Source organism: Salvelinus fontinalis, chromosome 2, assembly GCF_029448725.1.
Source record: "Salvelinus fontinalis isolate EN_2023a chromosome 2, ASM2944872v1, whole genome shotgun sequence".
In the NCBI taxonomy this organism is placed as follows: domain Eukaryota; kingdom Metazoa; phylum Chordata; class Actinopteri; order Salmoniformes; family Salmonidae; genus Salvelinus; species Salvelinus fontinalis.
In genome coordinates, this window is record NC_074666.1 from 90,416,314 (window position 1) to 90,430,287 (window position 13,974).

A 13,974-nucleotide genomic window follows, 5' to 3' on the forward strand; every position below is an offset into this window, starting at 1 on the left:
CTCAGTAGTGAGAGTGAAGCTCTGTCTGAATGGGATGCTTCAGTTCCTGTCCTCTCAGTAGAGAGAGTGAAGCTCTGTCTGAATGGGATGGTTCAGTTTCTGTCCTCTCAGTAGAGAGAGTGAAGCTCTGTCTGAATGGGATGTTTCAGTTCCTGTCCTCTCAGTAGAGAGAGTGAAGCTCTGTCTGAATGGGATGGTTCAGTTTCTGTCCTCTCAGTAGAGAGAGTGAAGCTCTGTCTGAATGGGATGTTTCAGTTCCTGTCCTCTCAGTAGAGAGAGTGAAGCTCTGTCTGAATGGGATGTTTCAGTTCCCGTCCTCTCAGTAGAGAGAGTGAAGCTCTGTCTGAATGGGATGTTTCAGTTCCTGTCCTCTCAGTAGAGAGAGTGAAGCTCTGTCTGAATGGGATGTTTCAGTTCCTGTCCTCTCAGTAGAGAGAGTGAAGCTCTGTCTGAATGGGATGTTTCAGTTCCCGTCCTCTCAGTAGAGAGAGTGAAGCTCTGTCTGAATGGATGGTGCAGTTCCTGTCCTCTCAGTAGTGAGAGTGAAGCTCTGTCTGAATGGGATGTTTCAGTTCCTGTCCTCTCAGTAGAGAGAGTGAAGCTCTGTCTGAATGGGATGTTTCAGTTCCCGTCCTCTCAGTAGTGAGAGTGAAGCTCTGTCTGAATGGGATGTTTCAGTTCCTGTCCTCTCAGTAGAGAGAGTGAAGCTCTGTCTGAATGGGATGGTTCAGTTTCTGTCCTCTCAGTAGAGAGAGTAAAGCTCTGTCTGAATGGGATGTTTCAGTTCCTGTCCTCTCAGTAGAGAGAGTGAAGCTCTGTCTGAATGGGATGGTTCAGTTTCTGTCCTCTCAGTAGAGAGAGTGAAGCTCTGTCTGAATGGGATGTTTCAGTTCCTGTCCTCTCAGTAGAGAGAGTGAAGCTCTGTCTGAATGGATGGTTCAGTTCCTGTCCTCTCAGTAGTGAGAGTGAAGCTCTGTCTGAATGGGATGTTTCAGTTCCCGTCCTCTCAGTAGAGAGAGTGAAGCTCTGTCTGAATGGGATGTTTCAGTTCCCGTCCTCTCAGTAGAGAGAGTGAAGCTCTGTCTGAATGGGATGTTTCAGTTCCCGTCCTCTCAGTAGAGAGAGTGAAGCTCTGTCTGAATGGGATGTTTCAGTTCCTGTCCTCTCAGTAGAGAGAGTGAAGCTGTCTGAATTGGATGGTTCAGTTTCTGTCCTCTCAGTAGAGAGAGTGAAGCTCTGTCTGAATGGGATGTTTCAGTTCCTGTCCTCTCAGTAGAGAGAGTGAAGCTCTGTCTGAATGGGATGTTTCAGTTCCTGTCCTCTCAGTAGAGAGAGTGAAGCTCTGTCTGAATGGATTGTTCAGTTCCTGTCCTCTCAGTAGAGAGAGTAAAGCTCTGTCTGAATGGGATGTTTCAGTTCCTGTCCTCTCAGTAGAGAGAGTGAAGCTCTGTCTGAATGGGATGTTTCAGTTCCTGTCCTCTCAGTAGTGAGAGGGAGGAGGTTATTGTACGGCTGTGTATACAAACTGAATCACTGTGGTATTCGGACAAGGAACCAAGCTCTTTGTTACTGGTGAGTACCCTTTCTTTCAACCTTATATGTTTTTTAAAATGGGTTTTTGTAATACGTAATAGTTAATAAAGTTAAAGTGCTTAACATTATATTATTTTTTCATGTTTATTTCATGTAAATAACCTACTTTGTGGACTGATTATCAAGAGTCATGGACACCATGTGACATCTTCATAGCCTACAGTATATCTGTAGTTGTTGATTTCACATTTAAACTTGTTGGACTATTTGACCATGTAGGTTACTGCTGTCACTTGACAACACTACTCATTTATAATGTCTCATACAATAATAATATATTTACTCAGAGGTAGATTTGAATGTGAAGTCTACATAAAGTGGTATGAACCTTTAAAATGTTGGTCCCACGTTATATTAAATAATGATAAAACCATGTACAGTGGGGAGAACAAGTATTTGATACACTGACGATTTTGCAGGTTTTCCTACTTACAAAGCATGTAGAGGTCTGTAATTTTTATCATAGGTACACTTCAACTGTGAGAGACGGAATCTAAAACAAAAATCCAGAAAATCACATTGTATGATTTTTAAGTAATTAATTTGCATTTTATTGCATGACATAAGTATTTGATCACCTACCAACCAGTAAGAATTCCGGCTCTCACAGACCTGTTAGTTTTTCTTTAAGAAGCCCTCCTGTTCTCCACTCATTACCTGTATTAACTGCACCTGTTTGAACTCGTTACCTGTATAAAAGACACCTGTCCACACACTCAATCAAACAGACTCCAACCTCTCCACAATGGCCAAGACCAGAGAGCTGTGTAAGGACATCAGGGATAAATTGTAGACCTGTACAAGGCTGGGATGGGCTACAGGACAATAGCCAAGCAGCTTGGTGAGAAGGCAACAACTGTTGGCACAATTATTAGAAAATGGAAGAAGTTCAAGATGACGGTCAATCACCCTCGGTCTGGGGCTCCATGCAAGATCTCACCTCGTGGGGCATCAATGATCATGAGGAATGTGAGGGATCAGCCCAGAACTACACGGAAGGACCTGGTCAATGACCTGAAGAGAGCTGGGACCACAGTCTCAAAGAAAACCATTAGTAACACACTACGCCGTCATGGATTAAAATCCTGCAGCGCACGCAAGGTCCCCCTGCTCAAGCCAGCGCATGTCCAGGCCCGTCTGAAGTTTGCCAATGACCATCTGGATGATCCAGAGGAGGAATGGGAGAAGGTCATGTGGTCTGATGAGACAAAAATAGAGCTTTTTGCTCTAAACTCCACTCGCCGTGTTTGGAGGAATAGAAGGATGAGTACAACCCCAAGAACACCATCCCAACCGTGAAGCATGGAGGTGGAGACATCATTCTTTGGGGATGCTTTTCTGCAAAGGGGACAGGACGACTGCACCGTATTGAGGGGAGGATGGATGGGGCCATGTATCACGAGATCTTGACCAACAACCTCCTTCCCTCAGTAAGAGCATTGAAGATGGGTCGTGGCTGGGTCTTCCAGCATGACAACGACCCGAAACACACAGCCAGGGCAACTAAGGAGTGGCTCCGTAAGAAGCATCTCAAGGTCCTGGAGTGGCCTAGCCAGTCTCCAGACCTGAACCCAATAGAAAATCTTTGGAGGGAGCCGAAAGTCCGTATTGCCCAGCGACAGCCCCGAAACCTGAAGGATCTGGAGAAGGTCTGTATGGAGGAGTGGGCCAAAATCCCTGCTGCAGTGTGTGCAAACCTGGTCAAGAACTACAGGAAACGTATGATCTCTGTAATTGCAAACTAGGGTTTCTGTACCAAATATTTAGTTCTGCTTTTCTGATGTATCAAATACTTATGTCATGCAATAAAATGCAAATTAATTACTTAAAAATCATACAATGTGATTTTCTGGATTTTTGTTTTAGATTCCTTCTCTCACAGTTGAAGTGTACCTATGATAAAAATTACAGACCTCTACATGCTTTGTAAGTAGGAAAACCTGCAAAATTGTCAGTGTATCAAATACTTGTTCTCCCCACTGTATATGGTAGTTGAATATGTATGAACTTTCCAATTTGTAAGTCGCTCTGGATAAGAGCGTCTGCTAAATGACTTAAATGTAAATGTAGTTACACACAATGTTGCTACATGATTCATTACATTGCAGGCTACTACATTACAGTTGGTAACTCTGTTTGCTGGTTGACTAGTAGTAAGATATATGTTTCATTTTATCCCTCATTCAGAACATCTGACTACTTGATTATGTTTAAACTTAGAGATCTGAATTAATTATCCACTTGCACAGAAATCTGCTTCACCTCTGAAAAGTCACACATGGAGAGTTACTTAGAAAGTCCAGCTACAAACAGACATATGAGTAATATGTAACAATTGAATTACATGGTTTTAGTGCCTTTTCATTTATGAGCCCAAAATGTTCATTGTTTGTATCCTTTGAGAAAATGTAATATTTTTTATTCTACAGTATAATCACACAACCCTGTTTCATTCTACTAACATATCAAATGATTTAGTGTAATATTTATTCTGCTCATTCCATTGGTCCAGACTCTACCCTCCCTCCGCCTGTCTTGACCATCTTCCCTCCGTCCAGCGATGAGTTGAAGTCCAGCAAAGTCACCCTGGTGTGTCTGGCCAGTCAGATGGCCATGGGCTACGCCGATGTCAGCTGGACAGCGGGAGGGAATCCGGTCACCGGCGGCATCGCTACGAGTGGCCCGGTGCCGCAAGCCGACAAGACGTTCCAACTCAGCAGCTGTCTGACCGTTGACACGTCAGAATGGAACCAGGACAAAGTGTTCTCATGTAAAGTCACCGCGGGCTCCAAGTTCGCTGAGAAAGACATCAAGAAGTCTGAATGCAGCACTGAATAGCCTGAGAACCATTGTAATGTCCAGTTGATTTTCTACATCACTTTTCAAGATATTGTTAATGCATTAGAAGTTTAACCTGCATATATACATTATGTTCCATGAAAGATAAATAGCTAATCACACTGATATCATAGGCTATATGATAAGTAGAATTTTTATATTTGAAATGGGTTGCTTTGCAGATGTATAATAGAGGAATTGTTAGAGCTTTGCTGTATTGTGGATATTAAATAAAGAACATTCTAAAGAACAAGTGTTTGTATTTGAGCATGTTGATGAACATCAGTGTTAGCAGCTCTAAATGAGGGGGAGTTTAACTGAACTCAAACAGAGCAGCCTGCTCTCTTTTGACCAGATCCAGAAATGGTTAATCTAGATATCCAGGATGTAGGGCAGGTTTACTGTAATGTTAATGAATAACCAGAGATGGACCAGAGGTTTAAATTACAACTTCACATTATTGAGAACCTTCATTAGTATGATATGATTGTTTTATAAGAACATTCTGAAAGTATATATTTAATCATCTATTTAAAATAGTTGATTTGAAAAGGCAACTTGATTATTTCCCAGGCAATATTTGCTTGTACTTTTCACTGTATGAAGAATTAAAACAACAGTACAGTAACATGATAAATTCAATATATTCATAGTTTATATTCAATAGTGTTATAAACGTATGTCTTACTATAATGTACAATAACATTTTACTCATGAATATTTTCTCTCCGTACATCTTTGCCAGGAGGGGGAAAAATAAGAGATATAATATTATAATATGCTTCCACCTTGTGGCTCAAACAGTTGTATTTCATTATAGTTGTATTTCATTATAGTTGTATTTCATTGTAATAATTTCCAGACTAAATCCATCACGCAGTTTCAAATCAATCACAAATTACGTTATGGAAAGTTAGTGTACAGTATCTCTGTTGTCAGTACGTTATTGAAAGTTAGTGTACAGTATCTCTGTTGTCAGTACGTTATTGAAAGTTAGTGTACAATATCTCTGTTGTCAGTACAAAGCTCTGCTCAGTTCTGTGTTGGTCTGGTTCAGAGAGGAGTGTAGTGATGTAGTTGAGACTAAATCAGTCTAACTAAGGTTTAGGGACCCTCCTTCCTCTAGTACTAGTGGATGGGTGTAGTAGTAGAGAGACTATATCAGTCTAACTAAGGTTTAGGGACCCTCCTTCCTCTAGTACTAGTGGATGGGTGTAGTAGTAGAGAGACTATATCAGTCTAACTAAGGTTTAGGGACCCTCCTTCCTCTAGTACTAGTGGATGGGTGTAGTATAGAGACTATATCAGTCTAACTAAGGTTTAGGGACCCTCCTTCCTCTAGTACTAGTGGATGGGTGTAGTAGAGAAACTATATCAGTCTAACTAAGGTTTAGGGACCCTCCTTCCTCTAGTACTAGTGGATGGGTGTAGTAGAGAGACTATATCAGTCTAACTAAGGTTTAGGGACCCTCCTTCCTCTAGTACTAGTGGATGGGTGTAGTAGTAGAGACTATATCAGTCTAACTAAGGTTTAGGGACCCTCCGTCCTCTAGTACTAGTGGATGGGTGTAGTAGAGAGACTATATCAGTCTAACTAAGGTTTAGGGACCCTCCTTCCTCTAGTACTAGTGGATGGGTGTAGTAGTAGAGACTATATCAGTCTAACTAAGGTTTAGGGACCCTCCTTCCTCTAGTACTAGTGGATGGGTGTAGTAAAGAGACTATATCAGTCTAACTAAGGTTTAGGGACCCTCCTTCCTCTAGTACTAGTGGATGGGTGTAGTAGTAGAGAGACTATATCAGTCTAACTAAGGTTTAGGGACCCTCCTTCCTCTAGTACTAGTGGATGGGTGTAGTAGTAGAGAGACTATATCAGTCTAACTAAGGTTTAGGGACCCTCCTTCCTCTGGTCCTCATGAACCCCTTGTCCTGTTCCATTTTCTCTCTCTGTGTTCTCATCTGGTTCCTCACATCTGTCCTCGGTCGTGCCCTCACTCAGTCTGGTCTTGTTCACATTGGGGAGAATCCTAACTTGCAGTTCAGTCACATTTTCACTTAGTCTCCCATTGGCATCAATGCATGACTAAGTAAAGATTCACCTGAATTGGAAGTTTGTATTCACCCCACTGTGCATCAGTGATCAGAATAGAGTCTGCAGTTCTGTCAACGTACAGCAGAGTGAGACATAGGACCACCAATAATGACTGAGAAAAGATCTACATGTACTTTACAACAGGAACAGCTTTCTGTAGACCACTGGTTTCAGTCCCACCCAAAGACCAGCTGATAGTTTCATATCTAGTATCTCTAGTTATCAGAGTCATTCACCAGGGACGTGTCCTAGATCTGACACTGAGTTACAGGCAGTGATGTGTTGTTCCCCTTCTCCCCCAGAACACACCTGCTTCCCCTCCCCTCCTCCTCTCCTTATTTATAGCTTCATGTAAATGAAGAGGTTATTTTATTTCCTCTCAGAACTGTTCGGGGGGGAGGGGTGGTGGTAGGGGGGTCTGCAGGTGACCAGAGGAGTGGACTGAAACTGAAAATGTGTCCCAAATGGCACTATGTTCCCTTTATAGTGCACTACTTTTGATAAAGGCCCATTGGGTTCTGGTCAACAGTAGTGCACTATAAAGGGAATAGGGAGACATCCTGAGTACCTCATAATTATGTTAGTCTTGTGTAGAACTAGTATAGGATAATAAACTCCAGTTATGGTTTGATGGAGGTAGAATATGAGTCAGTGAAGAAGACAGGGCCTCATGTAGAGCAATGAGAATAGCTGGTGATTGGTTAACTTCAGAGGCCCCTCCCTCTGGTCCTCCCTGTCTGTCTCCTTATAGGTGGGTCCTGCAGCCTCTCCTCTCCTCACACTCCAACCCTGCTCATCTCTCAGCTGGACAGTAAGGGCCGTTCACACCACACACTGACAACATGCTGGGGACACTCTGCACTCTCATCACTGCTCTAACATGTAAGGAGTCTGACTTCCTGGAGGTTTTACTTCCTGTTTTATTAATAATGAGTCTGTATGTTTCTCTTTACTACATGTCATCTTCTTATTTCCCAGGTGTCAGTGGTGTGACTTTGGTGACACAGAAGCCTCCTGTTGTGACAGTGAGGAAAGGAGACACGACCTCTCTGGACTGTAACCTGGAGACTGTTGATGATAGAGACAGACACTCTGGACTGTAACCTGGAGACTGTTGATAATAGAGATGGCCACTATAGACTGTAACCTGGGGCCTGCTGGTAATAGAGACGGACACTATGGACTGTAACCTGGGGACTGTTGATAATAGAGACGGACACTCTGGACTGTAACCTGGGGACTGTTGATAATAGAGACGGACACTCTGGACTGTAACCTGGGGACTGTTGATAATAGAGACGGACACTCTGGACTGTAACCTGGGGACTGTTGATAATAGAGACGGACACTCTGGACTGTAACCTGGGGACTGTTGATAATAGAGACGGACACTCTGGACTGTAACCTGGGGACTGTTGATAATAGAGACGGACACTCTGGACTGTAACCTGGGGACTGTTGATAATAGAGACGGACACTCTGGACTGTAACCTGGGGACTGTTGATGATAGAGACGGACACTCTGGACTGTAACCTGGGGACTGTTGATAATATTGCTCATTGGTATAAACAGGTTCCAGGAGGAGTTCCTCAGTATGTTTTACAGTGGTACTACTATAATTGGACCTCTGTTAAATATGGTTCTGGTTTCTCCTCTCCTAAATTCACATCTGTTCATCAGTCTATATCAGATTATAGTTTGATTAGTAATAATGTGGAGGAGGAAGACTCAGCAGTGTATTACTGTAAAACAAATGACAGCTCTGTTGACGATTGGGCATCACAGTGACATACACTATGACAAAAACATCACCAAATACACTCACTTCTGCTTCGTGGCAGAGGGGTGAACTCTAAGAAACAGCAGTTGAAGTTGGTAAGTGATTAGTATAACAATATATACATGTCACAATGGGAGATCTGGGAATGGAGGAACCATCCATTCCTACATGTCAAAAAGATTATAAGAAGATTGTGAAAAGAGATTTATCCATTCTTGATGTAATCCTCATCATCATATCATCATCATCATCATCATCATCATCATCATCATCATCATCATCATCATCATCATCATCATCAACACTGCATCATATGGATATTGCTTTAATGCTTTAACTGATGGATTCAAAAGGACCAGACACCAACAGCAGAATATGATGTTATTCTATATACTGTTACTACATAGAGAGAAACTCTAGAAAAGCCTGAGATGTTTGTAGAGAGAGTGAAGCTCTGTCTGAATGGATGTTTCAGTTCCTGTCCTCTCAGTAGAGAGAGTGAAGCTCTGTCTGAATGGGATGGTTCAGTTCCTGTCCTCTCAGTAGAGAGAGTGAAGCTCTGTCTGAATGGGATGTTTCAGTTCCTGTCCTCTCAGTAGAGAGAGTGAAGCTCTGTCTGAATGGATGTTTCAGTTCCTGTCCTCTCAGTAGAGAGAGTGAAGCTCTGTCTGAATGGGATGTTTCAGTTCCTGTCCTCTCAGTAGAGAGAGTGAAGCTCTGTCTGAATGGGATGTTTCAGTTCCTGTCCTCTCAGTAGAGAGAGTGAAGCTCTGTCTGAATGGGATGTTTCAGTTCCTGTCCTCTCAGTAGAGAGAGTGAAGCTCTGTCTGAATGGGATGTTTCAGTTCCTGTCCTCTCAGTAGAGAGAGTGAAGCTCTGTCTGAATGGGATGTTTCAGTTCCTGTCCTCTCAGTAGTGAGAGTGAAGCTCTGTCTGAATGGGATGTTTCAGTTCCTGTCCTCTCAGTAGAGAGAGTGAAGCTCTGTCTGAATGGGATGTTTCAGTTCCTGTCCTCTCAGTAGAGAGAGTGAAGCTCTGTCTGAATGGGATGTTTCAGTTCCTGTCCTCTCACTGTGAGAGTGAAGCTCTGTCTGAATGGGATGTTTCAGTTCCTGTCCTCTCAGTAGAGAGAGTGAAGCTCTGTCTGAATGGGATGTTTCAGTTCCTGTCCTCTCAGTAGTGAGAGTGAAGCTCTGTCTGAATGGGATGTTTCAGTTCCTGTCCTCTCAGTAGAGAGAGTGAAGCTCTGTCTGAATGGGATGTTTCAGTTCCTGTCCTCTCAGTAGAGAGAGTGAAGCTCTGTCTGAATGGGATGTTTCAGTTCCTGTCCTCTCACTGTGAGAGTGAAGCTCTGTCTGAATGGGATGTTTCAGTTCCTGTCCTCTCAGTAGAGAGAGTGAAGCTCTGTCTGAATGGGATGTTTCAGTTCCTGTCCTCTCATTAGAGAGAGTGAAGCTCTGTCTGAATGGGATGTTTCAGTTCCTCTCCTCTCAGTAGAGAGAGTGAAGCTCTGTCTGAATGGATGTTTCAGTTCATGTCCTCTCAGTAGAGAGAGTGAAGCTCTGTCTGAATGGGATGTTTCAGTTCCTGTCCTCTCAGTAGAGAGAGTGAAGCTCTGTCTGAATGGGATGTTTCAGTTCCTGTCCTCTCAGTAGAGAGAGTGAGGAGGTTTTTGTACGGCCGTGTATACAAACTGAATCACTGTGGTATTCGGACCAGGAACCAAGCTCATTGTTACTGGTGAGTACCCTTCTAATGTGTTAATCTACAGAATATGTTTTGTTTCTACTATAGTGTTGGTCAGATATATATATTTTTTTTAATGTTTATTTAATAAAATGTAATTTATATTGACTGATTTAATATTTTGCACCTGCTTTAATCCTGTCTCATATGTTGTTTGTAAATACTTATGAAACAGTTTGATGACAGTGTTAATGTCTCTGGTTGGTCTGCTCTGTTCATGTTTTATCATGAATATCTTGTGTTTATGTTGTCTATATAACTCAATGTAAAGGAGATATTTCATCTCCAGAAATTTTATCCAGCTCAATTTCTTAGACAAATATATATATATTTTTTAAATCCCATTTCCTTGTGAATTATTTGTATTTTATATTTAAAATGTCCACATTTCATTCAGCTTTTAGCATTTTAGTCGTCCAGAGCTGTGATGTAATATTATAAGTAATGTATTAATAATGTCTCTCATTTTAACACCTTAACACCGTATGAGTCCTTCTATCAGTATCATTGTAAACATCATGAAGAGCAGTTCTCTATTTAATTGCTCTTAATGCAGGGTGCATTGGTAATGATACCCACATGTACTGAAATATAAACTGTTATCCATTGTGTTTTCTTCTCATCCCATCCATTGACTACTTTCTACAGATGGAGATCTGGCTACACCTGCTGTGACCCTGTTCCCTCCGTCCACTGAAGACCTCAAGTCCAGCAGAGCAACACTGGTGTGTCTGACTAGTAACCTGTCTCAGAAGTCCAAGGGGTTGGCAGATGTCAGCTGGATGTCTAACGGTGAATCAGTGACAGAAGATGTTTCTACCAGCCCTGCTGAGCAGCAACCAGACAAAACCTTCAAGATCAGCAGCTATCTGACCATTCAGACTGCAGACTGGGACAAGGGCCTGGTGTTCACATGTAAAGTGTCGTTGGGGTCAACATTCTCTGAGAAAGAGATCAGAAAGACTAGTTGTAGTCTGTAAAACAAAAGATTCATTTTTAAATGAGTGCAGTTGGTAGTTTAAAGCTGTTAAATAAGGTTGTATGCATTGCTTTGCTGTTAAATATAGACGTTAAAATCCTAACAACATGGATGATATTGGGCTGAAGTCTGAATGCAGCAGTGAATATTATGACAATTACCAATGTGATGTCAAATAGTTGTTGAGGGTTGTTTCTCATGACAAGTTACTATTGATGCATTCACTGTACCAGCATCATGTTCTCTAAAACATGACATCTGAAACACTGTCATGATGACTATACCTCTCTACTGTTGTGAAATGAGTTGAATTACTAATGATTAATAGAGGAATAGTTAGAGCTTTGCTGTATTGTGGATATTAAATAAAGAACATTCTAAAGAACAAGTGTTTGTATTTGAGCATGTTGATGAGTATCAGTGTTAGCAGCACTTAATGAGGGTGACTCTTGAGAATGACTGTTTAAATTGAACCAAGACAGAAGAGCCCAGAATCCTTACCAGGTTTATTATCATAAGAAGGATTCTGACCAACCAGAGATAACCTAACAGTTGACTGTTCTCTAGTATTAACATTGGATGTTGGACTCCGTATCATTTCAGCATTAATAACAACTGTATAAGTCTGATCTTCACTTAGTCTCCCATTGACATCCATCCATGACTAAGTAAACACTCAATGAGGTCCTTTATCTTCTTCCCCAGAGTCAGATGAAGATCGCACAATGACTGGAAGTCTGTGGGAAACGCTAGTTAACATTGACTGACTAAACTAAGTAACTTCCTTCAAACTGGACACAGAAAAATACAAATGGTATGAACAAGTCCATCTGACTCTGGGGAAGTATATAAAGGGACTCATTGACAAAATTAGAAGGGATGGTAAAGTATCCCCTTAAGTGGAAGTTAGGATTGGTCCAACATATAGAGAGAGTCATGTCATGCTGTGTTTCACATTCTGCATCAGTGATCAGAACAGAGGCTGCAGTTCTGTCAACGTACAGCAGAGGAGGACATACGACCACCAATAATGACTGAGGAAAGATCTACATGTACTTTACAACAGGAACAGCTGTCTGTAGACCACTGGTTTCAGTCCCACCCAAAGACCAGCTGATGGTTTCATATCTAGTATCTCTAGTTATCAGAGTCATTCACCAGGGACGTGTTCTAGATCTGACACTGAGTTACAGGCAGTGATGTGTTGTTCCCCTTCTCCCCAGAACACACCTGCTTCCCCTCCCCTCCTCCTCTCCTTATTTATAGCTTCATGCAAATGAAGGGGTTATTTTACCTCCTCTCAGAACTGTATGTGTGTGTGTGTGTGGGGGGGGGGGGGGGGGGGTCATATGTCTGTGGCACTAATATCTGTTCAGTGGAGATAAGGAATGCCTAGTTTAGAATAGTTTAAAGGGCTTTGAGAGGGATTATATTTAGTTATTTATTTGACATTTTTCAGATTAAATCTCTTGAGATGCCCCATCTCATCCAAATGAATTATATTAAGTGCCATAGATATTTATTCAAACTATGCAAGATACCTGACATCTCTTCTCATCTACATTTCATCAGTGTAACCAAACCAGAAACCACCACAGACAGACAGTCTACAGACCCAGTGTCTCCACAAAGACCAACAGAACCATGAATAACCTGGGCACCATCCGAGTCACCTGTCCTTGCTCCCCAACGCAGGGGCCCCCCAAGTTCAAACAGAGTTACACTCTCCAGTTTAAAAGCATTCCCAGAGGGGGGTCATTGGATGAGTCACTATTCATTTGATTTAGTTCTAAAATAAAGATTTCTAAACATTTCCAAATGTATTTCTAAATTTATCGCTGATTTATTTAGATTCTTTACATATATACATTTTATATTGTATTGTTTAAGGTCAATGACAGTGGTAAGGTAGAGAGGGATACGGAGAGTGGGGGCTGAGGCAGGATTAGTAACCCCATCTCCAGTGGGTCTGTGTGTGATCTGGAGTCAGCAGTGTTACCACGAGACCTGACTCCAGCACTATTCTAGTCAACAGTGTTACCACTAGACCTGACTCCAGCACTATTCTAGTCAGCAGTGTTACCACTAGACCTGACTCCAGCACTATTCTAGTCAGCAGTGTTACCACTAGACCTGACTCCAGCTGTCACGATCGTCTTTAGGAGAGAATGAGGACCAAGGCGCAGCGCGTGGAAAGTACATCCTCTTTGTTTGAGAAAGAAGACGAAGACGAAAACGAAACAAACACTATACAAACTACAAAAACAACAAAACAGACGACCGTGAAGCTATACAAACAGAAGTGCTGACACTAAACACTCTGACATAGACAATTCCCCACAAACATCTAAAGCCTATGGTTGCCTTAAATATGGCTCCCAATCAGAGACAACAATAACCAGCTGTCTCTAATTGAGACCCAATTCCGGCAACCATAGACTTTCCTAGAACCTACACTCAACCATAGACACAGCTAGACACATTCACTCAACACAAACCCATACACTACACCCAACACCCCCTTTACCATATAACCACCCAAAACCGACAAAACACAAACATTCCCCATGTCACACCCTGACCTAACTAAAATAATAAAGAAAACAAAGAATACTAAGGCCAGGGCGTGACACCAGCACTATTCTAGTCAGCAGTGTTACCACTAGACCTGACTCCAGCACTATTCTAGTCAGCAGTGTTACCACTAGACCTGACTCCAGCACTATTCTAGTCAGCAGTGTTACCACTAGACCTGACTCCAGCACTATTCTAGTCAGCAGTGTTACCACGAGACCTGACTCCAGCACTATTCTAGTCAGCAGTGTTACCACTAGACCTGACTCCAGCACTATTCTAGTCAGCAGTGTTACCACTAGACCTGACTCCAGCACTATTCTAGTCAACAGTGTTACAACCACACGACTCCAGCACTATTCTAGTCAGCA

At 42.2% G+C, this 13,974-nt stretch overlaps 1 pseudogene and 1 gene segment (V, D, J or C); both read left to right on the forward strand.

The window, feature by feature from the left end:
- Positions 1-1,538: 1,538 nt before the first annotated feature.
- On the forward strand, positions 1,539-4,684 carry LOC129867603 (Ig lambda chain C region-like; the record flags this gene model as incomplete). The annotated part of the segment is given in 2 exon segments: positions 1,539-1,572; positions 4,106-4,684. Coding segments are annotated over 2 exon segments (360 nt in total), but the record flags the coding sequence as incomplete, so codon positions are not given.
- Positions 4,685-6,337: 1,653 nt separating this feature from the next.
- LOC129831426 (immunoglobulin lambda-1 light chain-like) lies at positions 6,338-11,417 on the forward strand (annotated as a pseudogene).
- Positions 11,418-13,974: the final 2,557 nt, after the last annotated feature.